This window comes from Pteropus alecto, unplaced genomic scaffold, assembly GCF_000325575.1.
Source record: "Pteropus alecto unplaced genomic scaffold, ASM32557v1 scaffold1001, whole genome shotgun sequence".
Taxonomy (NCBI): Eukaryota; Metazoa; Chordata; class Mammalia; order Chiroptera; family Pteropodidae; genus Pteropus; species Pteropus alecto.
The window spans coordinates 54987-61791 of NW_006431443.1; the positions used below are offsets into that span (position 1 = coordinate 54987).

A 6805-nucleotide genomic window follows, 5' to 3' on the forward strand; every position below is an offset into this window, starting at 1 on the left:
TGTAAGATGAATAGGAAAGGGAGGAAGCAGGTTGGAGAATGGAGACAGGTCAGTTAGGAGGTTTTCTGTGCCAGGGGCTGTGTGTGCATTATCTCAGTCACCATGGTGTGAGATAACTATTTTTCTCTTTTTCCTGATAGGAGAGCAAACAGCTTAGAAGTTTAACTAGGTCTCCTGCTAAGGTCACCTGGCTGGTAAATGGTGGTGCTAGAATTGAGATACAACATTCTTCAAATCACCATGTTTCCCTACTCCTCCTTGCCCCCTTCATCAGGTGATGTAATGTGGTCTGTGTGGTGATTCCTAACTCCTGACTCAAAGACTAAAATAAAAAATCTGTTGTTTATTCCCTTAACCTCCCCACCCTCATTCTGCCACCTACAATTTTATTTATATTTTAATCATCTTTTCCTTCTTCCTCCTATTCAAGGCTTAGCCCTCCATAAGTGCACTGGACCTCAATCTTCTCTTTAACTACCTCTTCCCCTTAATCTGTCACTCTAGAATTTCAGACTCTCCCTCTCTATTGGCTCCTTCTTCTTAGCGTGTATACATGTTCAGGTGTCTCTTGCCCCTTCATCTCTCCTTTTGCCACCCTCTTAATCTTTGCCCAAAGCTATTGTACACTAAAACTTTCTTCTCTAAAATAGTCTAGTATATCATGATTGCCAAATCCGTTACTTTTCATTTCTTATTATTAGTAATCTCCAATTTTTATTATTATACTCCTTTGTCTTGATAATTGCATTAAATACTGTTATTAATTATTTCTAATCATTGCACCAAACCTATGAAACTGAAAGTGTCACTAGTTCATGCATGAAGAAACTGACTAAGATAAATAATTGCCCAAAGTCAAATATACTGTTAGTAGCTAAGCTGATACTTGAATCCAAGATTATTAGTGTCAAAGCTTTAAAAACTTCATCTTGTTATATCGATTATCTAAACCACCTTTCTTTGGCTTCCTCCCCATTCCACTCTAATTCTCCTATTAATTCTACAACATCTAAGACATGTAAGACAATATAATATAGGGGAAATGATATAGGCTTTAGAATCAGACCTACCTGGATTCAATTCCAGCTCTGCCTACTACAAATCCTTATATACGCAGACACACACAAACTTCCATTCAGATGCATATTTTCACACACATTTATTTATAAAGATACCAAACATATATTCATTCAGACAAATTTTGATGACAATTTATACACTAACACACATTTTCACAATTCACACAAACAGTGCTTCACTGTGAGCATGCACACACATATTTTAAACTTTCTCTCAGTTATATACCCACCCAACTCCACACACAGCCATTCCCTTAACCTCCCCACCCCGGTCAAACTCACTCTCACGGAGATAGGACTTATCTAAGTCATAAATTTACCTATCTTCATTCAGGGTACTGATACTCCTCTCATTAAATCGGTTTCCTCCGGGAGGTAGAGTTTCCCAAGGTTATTCCACTCATCTCTGCCTCCAGTTTTACAGTCTCCTTACCTATGCCAGAAAAGGGGACTCTCATAGAAATATTATTCATGGGATAATACCCCTGCTTCACCAGTTCCACTCTTGATTTGTCCAAACATAAGTCAGAGATATAAAATGTCAATGCTGGTTGGCACTTCATACTGGGGGTCAACAAACTGAAGCCTGCAGGCCAAATCCTGATTTCCACCTACTTTTGTAAATAAAATTTTATTGGAACACAGCCATTCCTAGTTATTTACATAATGTCTATAACAATTGCTTTCACGGGACAGAGATGAGTAGTTGCAACAGAGACTGTGTTCAAAGCTTTAAATATTTACTTTTGCCCTATACAAAAAAGTTTGTCAACTACTGCTTTAGAATAATCTTGTCATATAACTTATTATGTACAAAGGCCACAGAAGGAAAAGCAATTTTCCTAATGTCACAGAGGAAGTGAGTTAAAAAATTTCTTGCCTCTCATTCCTCTAATATTTCCACTATGCCACAAAGCTTCTGCAGAAACATTTGGTCTGTCCTCTCTGACTCCGAGCTCAAGAAATGGAGGATTCCAAATATAGCCTTTATTGGGTGACCAAATGATTAAGGCACTCCGTCATTGTTCCCTATATCTCTCATCAATAAACTTAGTGTTTCCTGTCTCCTTTATCCCCACACTCAATCACACCCCACCCCTCATGCCCAAGGGCCCACCAAGGCACCAAGCTAATCCTAGTCAGTAACAACCTACATCTCTCCTCACCTCAAACTGTCCATCACAGCCATCAGGAACCACAGACTGTAGCCATGCCCCTTCCTGGATGGTAGGGTGTTCCCACAACCAGACTTTGTATAATGGCCGGAGTACCATGCTGGAGGAAAAAATGCAAGGAAAATTATTCTATCTCTGAGTATCTTCGGGGACAATGGGCTTATGAGCCAACCTCATCACATTCTGGAAAAGGCAAAACTGGAGACAGTAAATAAATCAATGGTTTCTAGGAGTTAGGGGAAGAGCAAGGGAGACATAAACAGGGGGTACACAGGGGATTTTTAGGGCATTGACAATACTCTGTATTATAATGATGGATACATGTCATTATACATTTTTAAAAACCCATAGAACTTTACAACACAAAGAGTGTACCCTAATGTAAGCTATAGATTTTCATTAATAATAATGTATCAGTATCAGTTCTTTAATTGTAACAAATGTACCACACTAATTCAAGATGCAAATAATAGGGGAACTCTAAGTGAGGAAGGAGGGACGGGGGAAGGATGTATATGGGATCTCTCTGTACTTTCCACTCAATTTTTCTATAAACCTAAAACTGCTCTAAAAATATCTAATTTTTTCTATTTATTGGGGTAACATTGGTAAATACAATTATGTAATTTTCAGGTATACATTATAATTTGATATCTGTATATTCTGTTGTGTGTTTACCACTCAAAGTCTAGTTTCCTTCAGCTACCATATATTTGATCCCCTTTACCCACTTCACCCTGCCCCTACCCCCTATTTTGACCCTCTGTATCCCTTCTACATTTCCCCTCCTCCCCCACCCCCTACCCTCTGGTAACCACTAGTCTATAGTCCATGTCCGTGAGTCTCTGTTTATTTGTCCTGTTCATGAAAATATCTAATTTTTAAATGCAATCTTTGAAATAAAAAAAAATTAAAACTCAGTGGATTGGTTAAATAGCTTATTAGATAGAGCTAAAGAGATCATTAGACTTGAAGATAGATTAGAATAATGTATCCCAATGTGATACAAAGAAACAAAGACAAAGTATTAAAGAGAGATTAAATGACTTGTATGATAAAGATAGACTATAGAACTTTTAAAAAGAATATCTTAAATTTATAAGATGCACAACTGGACTACACTTATCAGTTAGAATTCAAACATTATCAGATATAAAAGCAAAAAATCCAGTTTTCTGTGGTTTAAGGGACATCGACCCAAACCATATGGGCACAAAATACTTGGGAGTAAAGAATATAAAATGATTTACTAAGAAAACACTCACCAATGAAAAACACAGGAAAATATACTTAGGTAGCTATATTCATAATCAACTAAATAGTATATGGACAATATCAAAATTGTCAATTGTCATGTTTAGGAGATTACCTGTTCTAGAGCAAAAATACAAGAGTTATAAGAAACTGGTACATAATTATTTTGAGGAATTTAACACTTTTCCCAATAATTACTGAATCATTTTTTAATTGGCATATATATAGAAGGTTTGAACAGTACAACTAATAAGCTGTTGTATCTAGTATTTAATTAATACTACATATTAGAAAATTTGCACCATTTTTATTGCATAACAAGCATCTTATTTAATCTTACAGAAAGCTAATTTATCACATGTGTAGAAAGATGTAGTCATAAAAGACTGAAAAACATACTAAAATTTCACAATTATGCCTCAGTTTTCTGATATTGTCATTGAAGTTTGTTTTCTTTATTTTGTCTATTTCTGTTTATTAACATTAGTTCTTAGACAATTAAATATTTAAAAGTATACATAAAAAAACTAAAAGAAAATCTAAGAATAATAATCAAATCTGAGGTTGAAGAAAACAGTCTTAAGATTAAAACAATAAAACCTACAAAGGAAAGAAAAAGATGAATTTGAAAATACTTTGTATAGCTCTTTAAGTAAAACAAAAGATAACCAAACCAATCAAAGAAAATTACGAAAATTATAACCTGAGAAAATATTTTCAATAAATATTAACACCTTAGGGAAGCTATATATCCTCTCTGTGCCTCAAATTACATGTCTAGGAAATGGAAATAATAGACACAATAATGAGTCTGATGTAGAAATTAGGTATGAAATAATTGAGGTATGAAATAAGGTATGAAATAAGCTTTGCACAAGTTCAATAAATGGTCTTTACTATTAATCCACAAAGAAATACAATGCCCAATAAGCACAATAAAAATTGTTCAATGTGTCTATTAACTAAATTAACTCAAGTTAAAAGACAATAAGTTAATTTTACCCTATCATATAGCAAGTTTTTCTAAATAGACTACTTACTAAATGTTAGTAAGGATGCATATGTTTTGGCACTTTTATGTATTTATGACAAGTGTGAAAATTAATAATAACTTCTCTAGATGCAATTTTCCAGTGTGCCAGAGTAGCCTAAAATTTTCATTCCCCTGCCTTAGTAATTCTTCTTTAAAGCTAAAATCACACAAAGCTTAATACATACACACACATGACAAATTCTACATATGAAAGTGTCCCTAGAACACTTACATTATTAATGATTAGAAAAACATAAGTATTAAAAAATAAAAGTATTAACACTATCTCTACTAGTATTAAAAAGGAATTTTAAGAATGCCTTCTTAGTAACTAATTTAAAAATATAAAATATACTATTAAAATTATTATAGATTTCTAGATGTACTGTCATGTAAAATGGAACAGTAAATTTCTCTGAGTGGTGGGATTGTGTATAATTTTAATTTTAATTTTAATTTTCTTCTTATTTTTCTATGGGATACTTATATAAAAAGGAGTAAATGTTTTCCAAAGAAGTGTCAACAATATAGTATTACCTCACAGAGGAAGTAGTACTTAATCTTGAAATGAAGTGGTTAATAATGACTTCACTGATTAGGTGACACCAAAGTAGGCACTGAAAGATGAATGATGGGAGCTCATCAAAAGGTCAAGGAGAGGAGAGGTTATTCCAGGCAAATGGATCAGTTAGAGAAAATGCAGCAATACACCTAAAATCATGACTGAATATGGAGAAATTAGAGATATACAGTTCTTCAAGACTGAAGCACAAGTGATACAGAAATTGTTGCCGGAAGAAGTCTGAATTTTTTTCTGTACCACATTAAGGGGAATGATCTTTGAGAAACTCCCAAAAAGTCAATAGTTAGGAGCACAGCTCCCTTAACATCCTCTTAACACCCATCATATTTTGAGAAAGCATATGAAGGGATGAAGGTTTTACATGGGTGCCCAGGGATGTGGTGAGGTGGATCAGGACTTGCCATAGCTAAAGACGGAAAATTTACTATTTATCTAAACTAGACTTTTCCCAAAGTTGATTTTAATATTACAGAGTTAGCCATAACTACAAGAGAGCAACCTGTCTATTCTCCAAATAATAAATAAGCTGTAAGTTTCTCAGTCAACCCACATGTACTGCTTTCAGATTGATCAGAGAAGCCAGTCTCACAGTCTCAGGTGGGTTGCTCCAGAGACCCATAACTCAATGAGCCATTTTTCCTAGTGACTTAGTTCTAGTTCTCTTGTTCACTGCTGCCAAAGGGCATATAATGGAGGACCAAAATTTTTGAGAAATCAATCTCTGCTATCCCCAAAGTCATTTCTGCTTTAGAGATAACACATAAACCACTTGGTCTCGTATCTGTTTTGTCTTAACCCCATAAATGATGGGATTCAGCATAGGTGGAGCAAGCATGCTGATATTAGCCAGCAGGATATGGATATGTAGGGGGATGTGGTGTCCAAAACGTTGAGTAAGAACTGAGAAGATCCCAGGCCCATAAAATAAGATGATGACGCAGACATGGGAGCCACATGTGTTGAGAGCTTTGTGACGAGCATCTTGGGAAGGGATATGGAAGACAGCACGGAGAATCAGAACATAGGAAACAAAAATGAGGACAATATCTAGGATCACCGTTGACACTAAAACAAAAAATCCATACCAAATGTTTATTCGGATGTCATCACAGGCATATTTGGCTAAGCCAATGTGTTCACAGAATGTATGTGGTAGGATGTTATTTCTGCAAAAAGTCAGCCTCTTCAGAAGAAATATCATGGGAAAAATTGTACAGTGTGCTCTCAAAAAAGCAGCCACACCAATTTTCCCTATCAGAGAGTGGGAGAGTATCATGGTGTACCTCAGTGGGTAACATATTGCAATGTAGCGGTCAAATGCCATAATCAGCAAGATGCCTGACTCAGAAATGAAGGAGGAATGCTGGAAGTAAAGCTGGGCAATGCAGCTATTAAGAGAAATTTCTCTACTATTGTACCAGAAAATGGCCAATGCCTTTGGTTCTGTTGTTGTGGCAAAGACAATGTCAACTCTAGCCAGCATACAGAGAAAAAGATACATAGGTTCGTGGAGGGTGCTCTTGTTGAGGATAATGACAATGAGAAGACCATTTCCAAGGAGGGCAAAGACGTAGGAGATGAAGAAGGGGATGGAAATCCACACGTGTAGGTCTTCTCGGCCTGGAATGCCCAGCAGATAGAAGACTATGTGGTTAACACTAGTGTGATTGAAGCTAGCCAT

At 35.7% G+C, this 6805-nt stretch overlaps 1 protein-coding gene across 1 annotated transcript; it reads right to left on the minus strand.

The window, feature by feature from the left end:
* Nucleotides 1–5860: 5860 nt before the first annotated feature.
* On the minus strand, nt 5861–6805 carry LOC102879211 (olfactory receptor 52B4). The gene has a single exon (XM_006905822.1). It carries the CDS (start codon nt 6803–6805, stop codon nt 5861–5863), a length of 945 nt encoding a protein of 314 aa, XP_006905884.1.

What these genes read in the sequence shown, in the direction of transcription:
- LOC102879211 (XM_006905822.1), bottom strand. Translation starts at nt 6,805, where the DNA reads ATGGCTAGCTTCAATCACACTAGTGTTAACCACATAGTCTTCTATCTG.